Consider the following 21042-nt stretch of genomic DNA (forward strand, 5'->3'; position numbering starts at 1 on the left):
TCATATGTGGTTCATGGATGATAGCGTCTCACAAGAGGCATGTATAGGTCTAAAAAGGACCTAAAATAGCCACTTTCACCATGACTTTCAAAAAAATTGTGTCTGATACAAATTTTTAAAAGAGTATCAAACACCCTTCCTCCGAATGAGATTTCTATGTGAGAAATGCCTGAACAATCTGAGATATCCAAAACATTTTTGGGCATTCCTGGTGTGGAACCGCCCATTTATTTAATCTGGGTCTGTGAAACTGATCCATTAAGTAGGTTTTAATGTGATAACCATGCTTTCTCTTTTACAAATGAGTAATTCTATAAATCAATCAATTTATTTATTTATATTAGTTCATAATAGCAATAAGGCACCTCAGGGGTTTGTGGTAAATGGCCAATATACCATGGCTAAGGGCTGTATCCACGCACTCGACCGTTGCGTCGTGCTTAAGAACAGCCCTTAGCCATGGTATATTGGCCATATACCACACCCCCTCTAGCCTTATTGCTTAATTATATCATGGCATTGTTGAATACTCAATTCTGATAGGCTAGAAGGGCATTCCAGAGCTTGCATTATTTCCCTATAATGCATGGTATGATTCAGTGACTATGGAGTTCATTCTTACATTGTTCTATGTTTGAGCTGCTTTTGAATCCAAAAGTCGAATTGCAAACATTATTAATTTGAACTTAAAAAAGTGGATGACTTTAAATGTGGGAAATTTTGCTTTTGGTTCATTTGTAACAAAAGTCTGTGACTTTGCTTTGTGTGCTCAATAAATAATATAGAACAGAGTAGGTCATGTTGCCTGTATTTTCCTTTTGGGCTGATGGAGACTTCAGACAACCAATAGATCTTCGTGACATTGTCTCACACCCTGATCTGTTTCAGCTGTCTTTGTGCTTGTCTCCACCCCCCTCCAGGTGTCGCCCATCTTCCCCATTATCCTCTGTGTATTTATACCTGTGTTCTCTGTTTGTCTGTTGGCAGTTCATCTTGTCAGGTCTTACCAGCGTGCTTTCCCGTCTTCCTGTTTCTCAAGTTCTGTTTACTAGTTTTCCCGGTTCTGACTATTCTGCCTGCCATCCTGTACCTGCCTGACTCTGACCTGATTACGAACCCCTGCCTGCCCTGAACCCGAGCCTGCCTGCCGTCCTGTACCAGCCTGACTCTGACCTGATTATGAACCCCTGCCTGCCCTGACCCTGAGTCAGCCTGCCGTCCTGTACCAGCCTGACTCTGACCTGATTATGAACCCCTGCCTGCCCTGACCCTGAGTCAGCCTGCCGTCCTGTACCAGCCTGACTCTGACCTGATCACAAACCCCTGCCTGTCCTCGACCTGCCCTTTGCCTGCCCCGTGTTTACAATAAATAATCTGAAAACTGTACTATCTGCCTCCTGTGTCTGCATCTGAGTCATATCCTGAGTTGTGATAGACATGGAGAACTATACAGTTGGTCTATTTGCTTCTGAGTTAAACAGCACAAATCACTTACATCATTTTTAAAGTCTCTGATCATGTAAGATAGTGGACCCTACAGTCTATGTCTGCAGCGTGGGAAGCATCAGCAGGATTCAGGTGCAAAATGGTGGTATTTATTTAAGTGGTGCGTAGAAGGAATAAAGATGGATCCAAAATGTGTAGGCCTACAAAACATTAACCAACAGACATAGATTTATACTTGACTTTCAAAAGAACAAATTACTTCCTCACACAGCTGAGTTAAAGAGAGCCCTGTACTGGGACAACATGTCACTTCTACCTCAAATGTGCATCCTGAACAAGTTAAAAACCCAACCTCTAACACTGGGATAATCCAAAAGGCAACTGAACAGGTATTTCTTTAATTAACGTCAGCAATTTCCTTCAATCTCAGATGTCATATCACTGGCTAGGACATAACTTCATACAAACATTCAAAAAATACATCTTTATGACCTGGCTATATGATATGATGGCATACCACATCCCCCGCAGCCCCCGCAGGGCAGTGGGTACCAATGAGCTCTTGGGGACCCCCTGGAGGTCAGGGCCCTCCCCAGATGGCATATGAACATGTCGTTAGCCATGGCGAAACATATAGAATTACAGAAAATTTGCTTTACAACTTTAAAATGTTCTCTTAGCCCCATGGCAAATGTGCAGTATTTAGACCTTGTGGGGGGGCTCACGAAACTGCAGTGCACTGGACATGATATCACATGACCAAAAACACCCCACTTGACGTCATAAAATGCTCTAATTTCTGACAACGCGCACCTGCTTGATAAATATGTGAACGTGACCTGCATGTGCGTTCTTCAAGATCAGTTCTGAACATTATGTATATACACATCATTTGTTCTAAAACAATCTGGAGTAGTTAGTAAAGGTCGGCGATACAGTGTAGCTCTAAATAAATTCAAGGCATGTTCAAACCGATTTAGCAAAAGGAATATGCCTGTTTGCTGGCTACATCAACAAGCATTAGCAAACATTTGGAAACTGTTTGCAGCAAATGGGGAGAGCTAATAATAATGATAGCACTGTTGCTCAGTCAGACTGTCCCAAATCATTGTAAAATCATGAATGCTTTGGTAATACATGTAACTCTTTATTTATGAATATAGTTTATGAAATGCTTTTGCACACTCAAAACACTGATCAAAGCCAACTTTTTTGCTTCGTGACCCATTGTAAGGTACTGGGTGTCGGGAGTGTGAAGTCAGGCGCAGGAAAACAGAGAGTTCAATATAATGCTCTTTTAATGCATTCTCGGTGAACCACGGCCACCCCACTAAACACTGGGTGCTCAAAATAAACTGCCCCAGACATGGGGAACGAAAACAGCCCAGCACTATACACGAACATAAACAAACATGTACGTCTGAAACAAACACCAGGCTTACAATAATCAATCCCGCACAAAGAAATGGGTGGGCCGGCTGACTAATAAAGCCCAACTAATTACAACAAACTCAAAACAGGTGTAATCAATAAACACATAAGTAGGGGGAGAAAAGAATCAGTGGCAGCTAATAGGCCGGTGACGACGACCGCCGAGCGCCACCCGAACGGGAAGGGGTGCCTGCTTCGGTCGGAGTCGTGACAGTACCCCCCCCCCCTGACGCGAGGCTCACACCGGCCTCGAGATCGACCCGGAGGACGAGGCGCAGGGCGATCCGGATGGAGGCAATGGAAATCCCTCAACATTGATGGATCCAAAATGTCCCCCACCGGTACCCAGCACTTCTCCTCCGGACCGTACCCCTCCCAGTCCACGAGGTACTGCAGGCCCCTCACCCGGCGTCTCGAGTCCAGAATGGCCCGTATCGTATACACCGGGGACCCCTCGATTTCCAGAGGAGGAGGAAGGACCTCCGGCACCTCACCGTCCTGCAGGGGACCAACTACCACCGGCCTGAGGAGAGACACATGAAACGAGGGGTTAATACGATAATAAGAAGGGAGTTGTAATCGATAACACACCTCGTTTATTGTCCTCAGGACTTTGAAGGGCCCTACACACTGCGGCCCCAGCTTCCGGCAGGGCAAGCGGAGGGGCAGGTTTCGGGTCGAGAGCCAGACCCTGTCCCCCGGTACAAACACAGGGGCCTCACTGCGGTGGCGGTCAGCACTCCTTTTCTGCCAAGGTCTCCTTGGAGCGCTGCACCCATTCCTCCACCGCAGGAGCCTTGGTCTGGCTCGGATGCCATGGTGCCAGGACCGGCTGGTACCTCAACACACACTGAAAGGGGGACACGTTAGTAGAGGAGTGTAACCGGAGGTCAGGCTGACCGAGACCCCCAAACGCTCCATGAACGCCCTCCATACTCGGGACGTGAACTGGGGGCCCCGATCAGAAACGATGTCCTCCGGCACCCCGTAGTGCAGGAAGACGTGGGTGAATAATGCCTCCGCAGTCTGTAGGGCTGTAGGGATACCGGGCACCGTGAGGAGACGGCAGGACTTAGAGAACCGATCCACAATCACCAGAACCGTAGTGTTCCCCTGAGACGGGGGAAGATCGGTCAGGAAATCTACAGATAGATGAGACCAAGGCCGTTGTGGAACGGGGAGGGGTTGTAACTTCCCTCTAGGAAGGTGCCTAGGAGCCTTACTCTGGGCGCATACCGAGCAGGAGGAGACATAAACCTTAACGTCCCTAGCCAAGGTAGGCCACCAATACCTCCCCCGAAGGCTCCCCACTGTCCTCGCCACCCCAGGGTGACCCGAGGAGGGTAGGACGTGAGCCCACCGAATCAATTGGTCCCGAACACCAAGCGGCACGTACTTACGCCCCGCCGGACACTGAGGAGGCGCGGGTTCCACCCGTAACGGACAGTGCGTCCGCCTTTACGTTCTGGGAGCCCGGTCTATAAGATAGCGTAAACCGGAATCGGGTGAAGAACATGGCCCACTATGACGTGGGTTCAGTCTCTTAGCTGCCCGAATATACTCCAGATTCTGGTGGTCGGTCCAGATGAGAAAGGGGTGCTTAGCCCCCTCAAGCCAGTGTCTCCACACCTTCAGAGCACTGACCACCGCTAACAACTCCCGGTCCCCCACATCATAGTTACGCTCCGCTGGGCTGAGCTTCCTCGAGAATAAAGCGCAGGGGTGGAGTTTTGGTGGCGTACCCGAGCGCTGGGATAGCACGGCACCCACCCCAGCCTCGGACGCGTCCACCTTCACTATGAATGCTAGAGAGGGGTCCGGATGCGCCAACACGGGTGCATCCGTGAACAGCGCCTTCAACCTGTTGAAAGCTCCATCCGCCTCTGCTGACCACCGCAACCGCACCGGGCCCCCCTTCAGCAGTGAGGTAATGGGAGCTGCTACCTGGCAAAAACCCCGGATAAACCTCCGGTAGTAGTTGGCAAAACCCAAAAACCTCTGCACCTCTTTTACCGTGGTCGGAGTCGGCCAATTACGGCCTTAATGCGGTGTCCTCTCCGACCACAGCTGGTGCAGGGGGAGCCTCCTCCTCCGGTACCCCTCGGCACGGCCCCTCCCAACTCCATCGGAATGGGAGCGGAGGTGCTGGGTGGTGGAACGCACAGGACCCTCTCCGAACGCCCGCGGGCAGCCAGCAGATTGTCCAGTCGGATGGACATGTCAACCAGCTCATCAAGGGAAAGAGCGGTGTCCCGAGACACTAGCTCCCTGCGGACGTCCTCCCGGAGACTACACCGGTAGTGGTCGATAAGGGCCCTGTCATTCCACCCAGATCCTGCTGCCAGGGTTCGGAACTCCAGAGCGTAATCCTGGGTGCTCCTCTACTCCTGCCTGAGATGGAATAGTCGTTCTCCCGCCGCTCGGCCCTCTGGAGGGTGGTCAAACACGGCACGAAAACGGCGGGTAAACTCCGGGTAGTGCTCCTTCGCTGAGTCATTCCAGACTGCGTTCGCCCACTCCAGAGCACGACCCGTGACGCAGGAGACGAGGACACTCACCCTCTCCGGGGTGAGTGTCCCCGGAGAGGGTGAGAATCAGTGGCAGCTAATATAGCCGGTGACGACGACCGCCGAGCGCCACCCGCACGGGAAGGGGAGCCTGCTTCGGTCGGAGTCATGACACCCATCAGTTGAGGTGTCTGTTAAGTCGTGTCCCAAAAGGTTTTAGCGGTAAAAAAAAACATATACTAGACCAAAGAATAAGTCAAAAATATTAATAATACTTCTTCAAAACATTCAACTGAATGTAGTTTTGAGTATGGCTTTTTGTGACCAATTTTTATAAATTTACTGTATAATTATGAAACTATTTGTAACAATGCAGGGATTTTTCTGAATCAAAATGGGGCCTAGGTGGTGGCAGTGGCAGGGGGTGTGGCAATGGGCACAGTTGGTCTAATACGTGGCTGAATTCTGTACAGGCACTGGGAAAGAAATTTTGAGACCCTCATCTTGGCATCAAAAAGAAAATGTTGCAGCTTTGAAGCTGTTCCCTATAATTCTACACATGTTGTAATGGATCATGGAGCTAGCTCTGATTGGAATATGTTTCGAGACTACGCCGATAACATTAGAAAATGCATCGGTGACATTGTCCCCAAAGTGAGGGTTTGCTGCTTCCCCAATCAAAAGCCTTGGATTAACACAGAGGTTAGCGCTAAATTAAGCACAGGGCTACTGCACACAGAGGCAATCATGAGGCTATGGTCGAGGACAGGAATAAGTACAAGAAGTTGCTTTATGACCTCCGCAGAGTCATCTAAACAGCAAAAGGACAATATAGGAATAAGGTAGAATTTTATTACACAGGCTCCGCCACCCACCGCATGTGGCAGGGGCTACAATCCATTACGGATTACAAAGGAAGAACCAACCGTGATCTGCCCAACGATGCCTCTCTACCAGACCAACTCCATGCATTTTATGAACACTTTGACAACAACAACATCTTGCCCGGGGTGAAGCCCGTCACCGACCCAGAGGATTGGGTGATCTCACTCTCCGAGTCCGACGTGAGAAAGGTCTACCGCCCTGTAGCACTCACTTCTGTAATCATTAAGTGCTTTGAGAGGCTGGTTACGACACACATTAACTCCACCATCCCAGACACTCTAGACCCACTCCAATTTGCATACCGCCCCAGTAGATCCATAGATGATGCAATCTCAATTGCTATCCACACTGCCCTCACCCACCTAGATAAGAAGAATACCTATGTGACAATGCTGTTCATTGACTACAGCTCAGCGTTCAATGCCATTGTCCCCTCCAAGCTCGTCACCAAGCATAGGACTCTGGGTCTGAAAATATCCCCTTTGCAACTGGATCCTGCACTTCCTGACGGGCCGAACCCAGGTGGTGAGGGTAGGCAACATCACCACCGTCACTCTGACCCTCAACACAGGGGTGTATGCTAAGTCCCTTCCTCTACTCCCTGTTCAACCACGACTGCGTGGCCAAGCACGACTCCAACACCATCATCAAGTCACGCTCCCATCCACATCGACGGGGCTGAAGTGGAGCAGGTCGAGAGCTTCAAGTTCCTTCGGTGTCCCAGTCACTAAATACTTAAAATGGTCCAAACACAAATGCACAGTAGTGAAGAAGGCGTGGCATTTCTTCACGACTGTGCATTTGTGTTTGGACCATAGAGGTTGAGAAAGTTTCTCCCTCAAATCCTCAAAATGTTCTACAGCTGTACCATTGAGAGCATATTGACTGATTGCATCACAGCCTGGTATGGCAATAGCACCGCCTTCTATCACATTGTGCTACAGAGGGTGGTGCAGATAGACCAGTACATCACTGGGGCCGAGGTCCTTGCCATTCAGGACATCTATATCAGACAGTGTGGAACGAAAGCCTGGAAAATGGTTAAAGACACCAGCCACCAAGGAATAGACTATTCTCTCTGCTTCTGCATGGCAAGCGGTACCGGTGCATCAAGTCTGAGACCAAGAGGCTCTTGAACAGCTTCTATCCCCAAGCAATAAGACTGATAAATTGCAAATAAAATATCTACACGGACTATCTAATCTTTATTGACCTTTTTAGTTTTGCACTGTCTCTATGCACATTCACAGGGCCCTACACACTCACACACCCACTCCATCGTCTGCTCACTCACACATAATATACACACACATTTATACAGACTCTACACACACAGACAACCACTCACATGCTGTACAAGCTGCTGCTACTGTTTATCTAATATCCTGTTGCCTAGTCACCTTACCCCTATACATATCTACCTCCATCACTCCAGTATCCCTGCACATTGTAAATATGGTATTGGAACCAGTGGAGGCTGCTTAGGGAGGACGGCTCATAATAATGGCTGGAACGGAGAAAATTAAATGGCATCAAACACATGGTACTTGTGCATGTGACAATAAAACTTGAAAATACTATTTTTCCATTTTAAAGCCAATTTCCTGCTATTCTATACATTTGCCCTTGAGCTAAGAGTGAATTATGCACGTACAGTACCAGTCAAAAGTTTGGACACCTACTCATTCAAGGGTTTTTCTTTATTTTTACTATTTTCTACATTGTAGAACAACAGTGAAGACATCAACACTATGACATAACACATATGGAATCATTTAGTAACCCAAAAGGTGTTAAACAAATAAATTCTTCAAAGTAGCCACCCTTTGCCTTGATGACAGCTTTGCACACTCTTGGCATTCTCTCATCTAGCTTCATAACGTAGTCACCTGGAAAGCATTAATAGGTGTGCCTTGTTAAAAGTTTATTTGTGGAATGTCTTTCCTTCTTAATGCGTTTGAGCCAATCAGTTGTGTTGTGACAAGGTAGGGGTGGTATACAGAAGAAGGTTACTACATGATTCGATGTGTTATTTCATAGTTGATGTCTTAACTATTATTCTACATTGTAGAAAAAAGTAAAAATAATGAAAAACCCTTGAATTACTTGGTGTGTCCAATCTTTTGACTAGTACTGTACATTTCCTGCATTTCTATGCATTTTGACATGACTAATACTGTGTTCTTATGCTCAAACATAACAAAATCAATGTGGGTATGATTTTCTAGCTTTTCTTTTGTTGATTGTAAGTTCTCAAGTTATTATAGGCTATTATAAAAAAAAAATATTAAATCCCATTTTATTTTCAAAATACTTTATATATGGTTTAATCGTTTAAGTTTACACTGAAAGCGTTTTTCCATCTCAAAAATATATTGAATTGTTTTATTTTAAATGGCATCCTGCAACCCACCTGGACCCCTGCCGCTGCAACCAGTGGTGTAGTGGAGGGTAAACACTAGAAAACCAGTTCACCCACTTTTGTTTTGCTTGACAGTTTACCCACCTTTTGCAGAAAAACACATATAAATTATAGGGAGCATTTCATTTTCACCACCCAACCAGGGATCAGAGTTTCTCCACCATTTTTTTTTAACCACTAGACCACACCATTGGCGGCGACCTACAAGTGGGTCCCGGCCCACAGTTTGGGAACCGCAGGGCTAGTATATGGAAGAATCGAGGATTTGAACCGAAATTGTGATACAATCATTGGATAAAACTAGAAAGTAAAAACAGTTCCAACGATCTCCTGCGACTGAATATAATTGGTCCTGGATGGCATGATATTTGCATAGACTTGCCCCCCAACCCTCACTCACTCAGGCAACTACTCAATGTCAAACACAGAGCAGCTGCGGATCTATGGCAGTTGGAACGGAAATAGGACCGCGGAGAAAGGACTTTCAACCGAAAGATCTTCTGATAAACTATCTAGCCAAACGTTAACAGTTACCGTGTCAAATGAGGGGAAAAGCTTAGCTTGTCACAACACAAACCAAGGCTTCAAGAATAATTTTTTTCGTGGATCCTGTCGATTTTCATTCAAGGTGAGTAACGTAGAAAGAAGATGGTCTATAAGCTATTTGTGTGTTCCAGAAAGCTGTGAAACTTATTTGATTTATGCCTGTCAACGGCCTTGTTGTTTGGTTCTAGCTATTTATGTAACTTAGCTAAATAAATCGATTAGGTTGGATGTCTCTGCAGTAAGACAATTGTAAATGTAATCAGTTTCCACCTTGTCAGTTCATTGACTTGTTTGAGCCACTGCCACCCATGACGTAAACTAACAGTGCAGTTAGATAGCTAATAGTGACAGTGCCAGCTACTAGTGGTATGTTTTGTTTCTGTCTTCGTCGTTCTCTCTATAGGTAAGCTAATGTATCCAACTACCTGGATGTTTTTCTACCCATAATTTGCTGTTTTTAGTATATCTAGTTGATTTTCAGTTTGGAGCATGAAGTGCTGATAGTGTTTTTATTATTTGTTCTGGGGAAAGTCTGAGGCCGATCTGACATCCTCTGGTGTGACGGAGAAGAGTGAATGGCCCCAGCCCTGACCAAGCTCTCCAAAGACGCCCACGGAATCCACTTGGCGACCACTCTCGCCCTCAACAACATGGATGCAGATGGGGCAATGCTCAACATGGAGTGTGATCCTCAGTTGAACCTGAAGGAGGGCAGCTATGCTCAGAGGGTGTGGCTCAACCTCTCCTCTCCGCCCTGTCTGGACACTTTTTGCTCTGGCACGAGTCCCCTTGAGGTTTCAGAGTCACTCCTGTCCCCTCTGCTACGGGCCTCGGCTGGACAGTACAACACAGTGCTTCTCTCCAGCCCTGGTTCCTTGTGCAACCTCCTGTTCCTCAACAAAAACCTGAAGAATTCCCTGGCGGCCTGTCCAAGTGCACAAGACATGTATTTTGTTCCCGTCACTGAACACAATAGCCACGGTGTGGTTCAGCAGCGGTGTCAGCACAGTGGCCAAGGACCAGATAGCTATGATATCCCCCAGTCACCTACAAAACACTGCCAGGGGGATCTCATGTCCCAGTACAACTCTGCTGTCCCCACACCCGGCATAGCGAGGCAGGAGGGGGGCACCATCAGCACAGACACAGCTCTAGCCCAGCCATGGACCAAAAGGACTAGGAGCCAAGGCCAGGAGCAGCCTGTGACTGCAATGGTGGAGGAGGCAGTGAGAGAGCAGACCCGGTGGTATCTCTCCCAACAAGCAGCCCTGTTAGGACAGGCTGGGTGGATCCAGAGGAGACTCCAGGCTCTGCTAGGGGACCACCTTTCTAGCCACTGCAGCCTCCAGCTGGAGGGTCTAAAGAAGAGGCAGGGCAGGGAGACCCCGGGTCCCCCCTCACCCCCAGCTGACACCAAACCCTTTGATCCAGCCATGGGGCAGAGACCGACCGGTACACAGAGCCACAGGACCCAGGCGCCTGCCCTACTGCAAACCTTCTCAGTCCCATCCTCTTCTAAAGACATCCAGGAGTTTGCCAGCTATGCCCAGGCTGTGCTGCGCACAGTGCATGAGGCTGTAGACTCTGATGTCACAGAGAGCAGCTCAGGTGAAGAATTGGAGCTTGAGCAGAAATGGGGGACCAGGTCTCGACCAGTGTGAGTAGAGACAGCGAGAGAGACATTCTGGTAATATGCTGTAATTATAATGTTGTAGAGTTGTTTCTCATGATTAATTAACAATTTGTTGTTCAGTTGAGTAAGAATGATAGTTTTCTATTTCAGGCTTTACTCGGATGCAAAAACATTGCCATAGGCTAAACTTAGGGCCCTATAAAAGTTAAATTTTCTGCCTGATTTTGTTTCTTCCAGGTTTCAGGTTTTTCAGGTTTTCGCTCTCAAAATATATATATATTTTTTTTTATAGAAAGTCAACAGCATTTGATGTTCTAAGTCAGGGATGGGCAACTTTGATGGGTGTTGGGGCCACAAAATTTGGGGGGAAATCATCATGAGAGGCCGCAGTGGCTCGCTGGTCTGCGTACCCACATCCATACCCACACATGCAGTCAACTGATTTGTGCAGTCAATCTATTTGTGCAGTTAAACTGGCTTAACTAAATGCATTTTACCAGTAGCCATCGTTGAACATCTCATTCCAAAATCATGGGCATTAGCCTCCACTCTTCTGGGAAGGCTTTCCGCTAGGTGTTGGAACATTGCTGCGGGGACTTGCTTCCATTCAGCCACGAGCATTAGTGAGGTCAGACACTGATGTTGGGCGATTAGGCTTGCAGTCGGCATTCCAATTCATCCCAACGGTGTTCGATTGGGTTAAGGTTAGGGCTCTTCCACACCGATCTCGACAAATCATTTCTGTATGGACCTCGCTTTGTGCACGGGGGCATTGTCATGCTGAAACAGGAAAGAGCCTTCCCATAATTGTTGCCACAAAGTTGGAAGCACAGAATTGTCTAGAATGTCTTTGTATGCTGTAGCGTTGATTGCCCTTCACTGGAACTAAGGGGCCTAGCCAGAACCATTAAAAACAGCCCCAGACCATTATTCCTCCTTCACCAAACTTTACAGTTGGCACTATGCATTGGGGCAGGTAGCGTTCTCCTTGTATCCGCCAAACCCAGATTTGTCTTTTGGACTGCCAAATGGTGAAGTCTGATTTATCACTCTAGAGAATGCATTTCCACTGCTCCAGAGTTCAATGGTGACGAGCTTTACACCACTCCAGCCAATGCTTGGCATTGTGTATGGGGATCTTAGGCATGTGTGCGCGCCTCTTCAACCTCAGGAGGCTGAAGAAATTCGGCTTCTCACCAAAAGCACTCACAAACTTCTACAGATGCACAATCGAGGGCATCCTGTCGGGCTGTATCACCGCCTGGTACGGCAACTGCTCCGCCCACAACCGTAAGGCTCTCCAGAGGGTAGTGAGGTCTGCACAACGCATCACTGGGAGCAAACTACCTGCCCTCCAGGGCACCTACACCACCCAATGTCACAGGAAGGCCATAAAGATCATCAAGGACAACAACCACCCGAGCCACTGCCTGTTCACCCCGCTATCATCCAGAAGGCGAGGTCAGTACAGGTGCATCAAAGCTGGGACCGAGAGACTGAAAAACAGCTTCTATCTCAAGGCCATCAGACTGTTAAACAGCCACCACTAACATCGAGTGGCTGCTGCCAACATACTAACAACTCCAGCTCACTTTAATAATGGAAATTGATCAAAAATGTATCGCTAGCCACTTTAAACAATGCCACTTAATATAATGTATATGTATATACTGTACTCTATATCATCTACTGCATCTTGCCATCTTTATGTAATACATGTATCACTAGCCACTTTAAACTATGCACTTTTATGTTTACATACCCTACATTACTCATCTCATATGTATATACTTTACTCGATACCATCTACTGCATCTTGCCTATGCCGTTCTGTACCATCACTCATTCATATATCTTTATGTACATATTCTTTATCCCTTTACACTTGTGTGTATAAGGTAGTAGTTGTGGAATTGTTAGGTTAGATTACTCGTTGGTTATTACTGCATTGTCGGAACTAGAAGCACAAGCATTTCGCTACGCTCGCATTAACATCTGCTAACCATGTCTATGTGACAAATAAAATTTGATTTGATAATATAATGATATTAAACTCAATATGCTCAAAGAACAGCGTAGTAGCTGAGTTTATCCGTGTGAATCAAGTGCCATTCTGTGACTTTGTCTTATACTGTGCACCTTTTTTGCCATGGAATTGGTTTGGTATCGTGGTACTTAACCTGTAATCGGTATAAAAGTAAATATTCTGGTATTATGACAATACTAGTCAGTGACTGACATGATGAGAAAAAACTCTGATGCACAACCAAATTTCGAAATTCTACCTCTCAACAGTAAGGCAACAGCACCTGACAGACCCTGACTTAAAAAACATATATTTTTTATTGATCTTCGGGCCTACAAAATGGGCTGCCAGTTGGCCATCTCTGTTCTAAGTCCACAACAATGCGTAAACCACATCAGTAGACCACTTTAGAGGTCTGGGAAAGATGTAAGAAATGTAGATTTTGGTGTGTAGCTTGGTTGGTTAGCAATGTTTCGCTAGCGTCCATGTGTTTTGCAATTTGCGAAAACAAATGGCTACTGAATTTACGCAAATAATCATGATACAATTCTGCCAGGTAGGCTTAGGCTACATTGTAGTTAATATTTAGTCGAAGGTTTTTGGGAAAGCCTTTCCAACTACCAGAAGACAGTTGTCATTATATTAGCCTCATCGCTAACCTCTACACAAAGACAAACACACACGCGCACACACACACAGACAGGGGCATGTGCTGTTGCCTCCAAGTTAAGGAAAATACATCACTGATGTTCATGTCTTATGATCTTGGGCAAATTAATGAATATTCTACTTTGAAAAAAACTTATAAACAAAAAATGTGAAATGTTTGTCCCATGTTTTATGAGCTGAAATAAAAGATCCCAGAAATGTTCCATACGCACAAAAAGCTTATTGCGATCAAATTTTGTGCACAAATTTGTTGACATCCGTGTTAGTGAGCATTTCTTCTTTGCCAAGGTAATTCATCCACCTGACAGGTGTGGCATATCAAGAAGCTGATTAATCAGCATGATCATTGCACAGGTGCGCCTTGTGCTGGGGACAATAAAAGGACACTCTAAAATGTGCAGTTTTGTCACACAACACAACGCCACAAATGTCTCAAGTTTTGAGGGAGCGTGCAATTGGCATGCTGACTGCAGGAATGTCCACCAGAGCTGTTGCCAGACAATTGAAAGTTCATATCAAGTCTTATTGGACACATACATATTTTGCAGATATTATTGCGGGTGTAGTGAAATGCTTGTTCCTAGCTCCAACAGTACAGTAATATCTAACAATTCACAACAATACACACAAATGTAAAAGTACAATAATGGAATTAAGAAATATAGAAATATTAGTTGAAGCAATGTCGGAATGGCATTGAATAGAATACAGTATACACATATGAAATGAGTAAAGCAGTATGTAAACATTCTCTACCATAAGCCACCTCCAATGTCATTTTAGAGAATTTGGCAGTACGTCCAACTGGCCTCACGACCGCGGACTGCATGTATGATGTCGTGTGGGTGAGCGGTTTGCCGATGTCAACGTTGTGAACAGAGTAACCCATGGGGGCACTGGGGTTATGGTATGTGCAGGCATAAGCTACGGACAACGAACACAATTGCATTTTATCGATGGCAGTTTGAATGCACAGAGATACCGTGACAAGATCCTGATGCCCATTGTCGTGCCATTAATTCGCCGCCATCACCTCACCTCATGTTTATTGTCCAAATTCTGGGAAGCTGATAATGCCCCAGTTCTTCCATGGCCTGCATACTCCCCAGACATGTCACCCATTGAGCATGTTTGGGATGCTCTGGCTCGACATGTACGACGCGTGTTCCAGTTCCCGACAATATCCAGCAACTTTGCACAGCCATTGAAGAGGAGTGGGACAAAATTCCACAGGCCACAATCAACAGCCTGATCAGCTCAATACGAAGGAGATGTGTTGACTGCATGAGGCAAGTGGTGGTCACACCAGATACTGACTGGTGTTCTGATCCACGACCCTAACTTTTTAAAAACTTCTTACGGCTGAAATCCCGTTAACGGGATCGATATGACAACAGCCAGTGAAAGTGCAGGGCGCCAAATTCAAACAGAAATCTCATAATTCAAATTCCTCAAACATACAAGTATTATACACCATTTTATAGATAAACTTGTTGTTAATCCCACCACAGTGTCCGATTTCAAAAAGGCTTTACGACAAAAGCATACCATGCGATTATGTCAGGTCAGCACCTAGTCACAGAAAAACACAGCCATTTTTCCAGCCAAAGAGAGGAGTCACAAAAAGCAGAAATAGAGATAAAATTAATCACTACCCTTTGATGATCTTCATCAGATGACACTCATAGGACTTCATGTTACACAATACATGTATGTTTTGTTCGATAAAGTTCATATTTATATCCAAAAATCTCAGTTTACATTGGCGCGTTATGTTCAGTAATGTTTTGCTTCTAAAACATCCGGTGATTTTGCAGAGAGCCACATTAATTTACAGAAATACTCATAATAAACATTGATAAAAGATACAAGTGTTATACATGGAACTTTAGATAAACTTCTCCTTAATGCAACCGCTGTGCCAGATTTCAAAAAAGCTTTACGGAAAAAGCACACCATGCAATAATCTGAGTACAGCGCTCAGAGACCAAAACAAGCCATACAGATACCCGCCATGTTGTGGAGTCAACAGATGTCAGAAATAACATTATAAATATTCACTTACCTTTGATGATCTTCAGCAGAATGCACTCCCAGGAATCCCAGTTCCACAATAAATGATTGTTTTGTTCGATAAAGTCCATTTATGTCCAAATACCTCCTTTTTGTTCGCGCGTTTAGTTCACAAATCCAAATTCACCAGGCTCAGGCCAGACGAAAAGTCAAAAAGTTCCATTGCAGTTTGTAGAAACATGTCAAATGATGTATAGAATCAATCTTTAGGATGTTTTTAACATAAATCTTCAATAATGTTTCAACCGGACAATTCCTTTGTCTTTAGAAATGAAAAGGAACGCAGCTACCTCTCACGGGCGGGTGCCTGACTGAGCTCATGGCCTTCTGCCAGACCCCTTAGTAAAACAGCTCTTATTCTCTCCCCCTTAACAGTAGAAGCCTGAAACAAGGTTCTAAAGACTGTTGACATCTAGTGGAAGCCTTAGGAAGTGCAATATGACCCCATAGACACTATCTTGGATAGGCATATACTTGAAAATCTACAAACCTCAGATTTCCCACTTCCTGGTTGGATTTTTTTCTCAGGTTTTTGCCTGCCATATTTATTTTTATTTATTTCACCTTTATTTAACCAGGTAGGCAAATTGAGAACACGTTCTCATTTACAATTGCGACCTGGCCAAGATAAAGCAAAGCAGTTCGACACATACAACAACATACAGTAAAAGTAAAACAAACATACAGTCAATAATACAGTGAAAAATAAGTCTATATACAATGTGAGCAAGTGAGGTGAGATAAGGGAGGTGAAGGCAAACAAAATATATATATAAATAAATAAAAATATAAAAAGGCCATGGTGGCGAAGTAAATACAATATAGCAAGTAAAAAATAAAAATAAAAACACTGGAATGGTTGGTTTGCAGTGGAAGAAAGTGTAAAGTAGAGATAGAAATAATGGGGTGCAAAGGAGCAAAATAAATAAATAAATACAGTAGGTAAAGAGGTAGTTGTTTGGGCTAAATTATAGATGGGCTATGTACAGGTGCAGTAATCTATGAGCTGCTCTGACAGCTGGTGCTTAAAGCTAGTGAGGGAGATAAGTGTTTCCAGTTTCAGAGATTTTTGTAGTTCGTTCCAGTCATTGGCAGCAGAGAACTGGAAGGAGAGGCGGCCAAAGGAAGAATTGGTTTTGGGGGTGACCAGAGAGATATACCTGCTGGAGCGCGTGCTACAGGTAGGTGCTGCTATGGTGACCAGCGAGCTGAGATAAGGGGGGACTTTACCTAGCAGGGTCTTGTAGATGACCTGGAGCCAGTGGGTTTGGCGACGAGTATGAAGCGAGGGCCAGCCAACGAGAGTGTACAGGTCGCAGTGGTGGGTAGTATATGGGGCTTTGGTGACAAAACGGATGGCACTGTGATAGACTGCATCCAATTTATTGAGTAGGGTTTTGGAGGCTATTTTGTAAATGACATCACCGAAGTCGAGGATTGGTAGGATGGTCAGTTTTACAAGGGTATGTTTGGCAGCATGAGTGAAGGATGCTTTGTTGCGGAATAGGAAGCCAATTCTAGATTTAACTTTGGATTGGAGATGTTTGATGTGAGTCTGGAAGGAGAGTTTACAGTCTAACCAGACACCTAGGTATTTGTAGTTGTCCACATATTCTAAGACAGAGCCGTCCAGAGTAGTGATGTTGGACAGGCGGGCAGGTGCAGGCAGCGATCGGTTGAAGAGCATGCATTTAGTTTTACTTGTATTTAAGAGCAATTGGAGGCCACGGAAGGAGAGTTGTATGGCATTGAAGCTCGCCTGGAGGGTTGTTAACACAGTGTCAAAAGAAGGGCCAGAAGTATACAGAATAGTGTCGTCTGCGTAGAGGTGGATCAGAGAATCACCAGCAGCAAGAGCGATATCATTGATGTATACAGAGAAGAGAGTCAGTCCAAGAATTGAACCCTGTGGCACCCCCATAGAGACTGCCAGAGGCCCGGACAACAGACCCTCCGATTTGACACACTGAACTCGATCAGAGAAGTAGTTGGTGAACCAGGCGAGGCAATCATTAGAGAAACCAAGGCTGTCGAGTCTGCCGATGAGGATGTGGTAATTGACAGAGTCAAAAGCCTTGGCCAGGTCAATGAATACGGCTGCACAGTATTGTTTCCTATCAATGGCGGTTAAGATATCGTTTATGACCTTGAGCGTGGCTGAGGTTCACCCATGACCAGCTCTGAAACCAGATTGCATAGCGGAGAAGGTATGGTGGGATTCGAAATGGTCGGTAATCTGTTTGTTGACTTGGCTTTCGAAGACCTTAGAAAGGCAGGGTAGGATAGATATAGGTCTGTAGCTGTTAGGGTCAAGAGTGTCCCCCCCTTTGAAGAGGGGGATAACCGCAGCTGCTTTCCAATCTTTGGGAATCTCAGACGACACGAAAGAGAGGTTGAAAAGGCTAGTAATAGGGGTGGCAACAATTTCAGCAGATAGTTTTAGAAAGAAAGGGTCCAGATTATCTAGCCCGGCTGATTTGTAAGGGTCCAGATTTTGCAGCTCTTTCAGAACATCAGCTGACTGTATTTGGGAGAAAGAGAAATGGGGAAGGCTTGGGCGAGTAACAGAGGGGAGGGCAGTGCTGTTGACCGGGGTAGGGGTAGCCAGGTGGAAAGCATGGCCAGCCGTAGAAAAATGCTTATTGAAATTCTCAATTATAGTGGATTTGTCGGTGGTGACAGTGTTTCCTATCTTCAGTGCAGTTGGAAGCTGGGAGGAGGTGTTCTTATTCTCCATGGACTTTACAGTGTCCCAGAACTTTTTTGAATTTGTGTTGCAGGAAGCAAATTTCTGCTTGAAAAAGCTAGCCTTGGCTTTTCTAACTGCCTGTGTATATTTGTTTCTAGCTTCCCTGAAAAGTTGCATATCACGGGGACTGTTCGATGCTAATGCAGAACGCCATAGGATGTTTTTCTGTTGGTTAAGGGCAGTCAGGTCAGGAGAGAACCAAGGGCTATATCTGTTCCTGGTTCTAAATTTCTTGAATGGGGCATGCTTATTCAAGATGGTGAGGAAGGCATTTAAAAAAAATATCCAGGCATCCTCTACTGACGGGATGAGATCAATATCCTTCCAGGATACCTCGGCCAGGTCGATTAGAAAGGCCTGCTCGCTGAAGTGTTTCAGGGAGCGTTTGACAGTGATGAGTGGAGGTCGTTTGACCGCTGACCCATTACGGATGCAGGCAATGAGGCAGTGATCGCTGAGATCTTGGTTGAAAACAGCAGAGGTGTATTTGGAGGGCAAGTTGGTTAGGATGATATCTATGAGGGTACCCGTGTTTACGGAATTGGGGTGGTACCTGGTAGGTTCATTGATAATTTGTGTGAGATTGAGGGCATCAAGCTTAGATTGTAGGATGGCTGGGGTGTTAAGCATGTTCAAATTTAGGTCGCCTAGCAGCACGAGCTCTGAAGATAGATGGGGGGCAATCAGTTCACATATGGTGTCCAGAGCACAGCTGGGGGCAGAGGGTGGTCTATAGCAGGCGGCAACGGTGAGAGACTTGTTTTTAGAGAGGTGGATTTTTAAAAGTAGAAGTTCAAATTGTTTGGGAACAGACCTGGATAGTAAAACAGAACTCTGCAGGCAATCTTTGCAGTAGATTGCAACACCGCCCCCTTTGGCCGTTCTATCTTGTCTGAAAATCTTGTAGTTGGGGATGAAAATGTCAGAATTTTTGGTGGTCTTTCTAAGCCAGGATTCAGACACGGCTAAAACATCCGGGTTGGCAGAGTGTGCTAAAGCAGTGAACAAAACAAACTTAGGGAGGAGGCTTCTAATGTTAACATGCATGAAACCAAGGCTATTACGGTTACAGAAGTCATCAAAAGAGAGCGCCTGGGGAATAGGAGTGGAGCTAGGTACTGCAGGGCCTGGATTCACCTCTACATCACCAGAGGAACAGAGGAGGAGTAGGATAAGGGTACGGCTAAAAGCTATGAGAATTGGTCGTCTAGAACAGAGAGTAAAAGGACGTTTCTGGGGGCGATAAAATAGCTTCAAGGAATAATGTACAGACAAAGGTATGGTAGGATGTGAATACAGTGGAGGTAAACCTAGGTATTGAGTGATGATGAGAGAGATATTGTCTCTAGAAACATCGCATATGTGGGTGGTGGAACTGAAAGGTTGGATATGGTATAGTGAGCAGGGCTAGAGGCTCTACAGTGAAATAAGCCAATAAACACTAACCAGAACAGCAATGGACAAGGCATATTTACATTAAGGAGAGGCATGCTTAATCGAGTGATCAATAAGGGTCCAGTGAGTAGAGGTTGGTTGGGGTCACGGCGATCCAGACAGCTGGCCGGGTAGATGGCTATCGGTAGCAAGATAGCATAGGATGGAGGTCTATTTTTAGACACCTCGTGCGTTTCCGTCGGTAGATTAGTTGGGTTCCGTGTGGTAGAGGGGATCAATCCAATTGGCAAAATAGATATAGTGACCCAAGAAAAAAAATTGTCCGATATACTTATTCAGATAGCAGCCGATAAGACAGCTAACGATTACCGGGCCCCAGATGAGCGTTCAGGTAACGTCGCGACGGAGGTGCCAGTTGGATAACTCCCTCGGGCAGATAACGTCGGCAGTCAGTCGTGAAGGCCCGGTGGGGCTCCGTATCTGCAGCAAAAAAATATAATATATATATTATATAATATTTAAAAAATAATAATAATAATTGAATAAAAAATAATAATAAAAAAATAAAAAAATATAAAAAACGGGTCCGGATAGGTGACTGTAGCCCAGGAATGGCTGATGGAACTCCTCAGCTGGCTAGCTCCGGAATGATTTAAGTTTGCTCCGGGATCGACGTAAGCCAATAGTCACACGGTTTGCATCTAGCTAGCTGCGAAATCAAGGTGCAAATGTCCAGAGCCTGCGGCTGAAATCCGGGGAAACTGAGAGAAAAAAAAAGGCCCGGTATGCTCCGGTCCGAGTCGCGTTGCACAAAAGTGCCGGTAGATTATCGAGCTAAAGGAATAGCTGATGACCACAAAACGTGGGCAGCTGAAACACCAACGCTAGCCAGCAAACCGGCTAACTTCTGGGCAGCTTCAGATTAGCTTCTGGCTAGCTTTCGGCTAGCTTCTGGTTAGCTTTCTGGCTAGCTTCTGATTAGCCCCTGGCTAGCTTCTGATTAGCCCCTGGCTAGCTTCCACTGTGGATTTTCAGATTTGAGGTAAATAATACTTTTTTTTTGTAATTGGTGAGGCGGGTTGCAGGAAAGCTTTTGTAGTTGAGTTCTTGGATAATAAAATATATAAAAGATATGCGAAGAAAGGTGTAAATATATATATATACAGGACACGACAATACGAGGACAGAAATGACGTCTGAACTGCTAAGCCATCTTGGAACGAAGTGATGAGTTCTGTTATACTCACAGACATCATTCAA

The 21042-nt window shown here is 45.5% G+C and overlaps 1 protein-coding gene across 1 annotated transcript in view; it reads left to right on the plus strand.

Annotated features, from left to right (window-relative positions):
- Window positions 1-9779: 9779 nt before the first annotated feature.
- Window positions 9780-21042, plus strand: part of LOC139547100 (uncharacterized) — a 64845-nt gene continuing 53582 nt past the window's right edge. The window contains 1 exon segment of the mRNA XM_071356147.1: window positions 9780-10897. Coding sequence (XP_071212248.1) covers window positions 9813-10897 — 1085 coding nt within the window. The 5' untranslated portion in view covers window positions 9780-9812.

Source organism: Salvelinus alpinus, chromosome 20 (genome assembly GCF_045679555.1).
Source record: "Salvelinus alpinus chromosome 20, SLU_Salpinus.1, whole genome shotgun sequence".
Classification (NCBI taxonomy): domain Eukaryota; kingdom Metazoa; phylum Chordata; class Actinopteri; order Salmoniformes; family Salmonidae; genus Salvelinus; species Salvelinus alpinus.